We start from the raw sequence: 271 nt of genomic DNA, 5'->3' as shown, positions 1-271 counted from the left end.
GCAGCTGGGTGCAGCAGCAGATAGTCGAGCCACCCAAAGGCAAACAGCAGCAGGCACACCTGCAGCAGCAGCAGCAGCAGCTGCTGCTGCTGCTGCTGCTGCTGCTGGATCGGTAACTGCAGCAGCACTTGAGGACGAGGAAGACTTGGGCTGTCCCCTGCCCCTGGCTGTTCCGGGGGCTGAGGCGGAAGCAGCAGCAGCAGCAGCTGCAGCAGCAGCAGCAGCAGCAGCGGCAGCAGCAGCAGCAACAGCTGCTGCTGCTATTGCGGGC

General features: G+C 64.6%; 1 protein-coding gene across 1 annotated transcript in view; it reads left to right on the top strand.

The window, feature by feature from the left end:
• The window catches only part of EMH_0079330 (uncharacterized protein), a gene marked incomplete at both ends in the record, with an annotated part of 3774 nt that overhangs the window by 925 nt on the left and 2578 nt on the right, over window positions 1-271 (top strand). The window contains 2 exons of the mRNA XM_013500123.1: window positions 3-8; window positions 192-271. Of these exons, the coding sequence (XP_013355577.1) occupies window positions 3-8; window positions 192-271 (86 nt within the window). The remainder of the gene's footprint in view (window positions 1-2; window positions 9-191) is intronic.

The sequence above is a fragment of the Eimeria mitis genome, genomic scaffold (assembly GCF_000499745.2).
Source record: "Eimeria mitis Houghton genomic scaffold, Emh_scaff5035, whole genome shotgun sequence".
Lineage (NCBI taxonomy): Eukaryota > Apicomplexa > Conoidasida > Eucoccidiorida > Eimeriidae > Eimeria > Eimeria mitis.
Note: the sequence above shows the minus strand (reverse complement) of the source record. Positions and strands in the feature narration are given on the sequence as shown.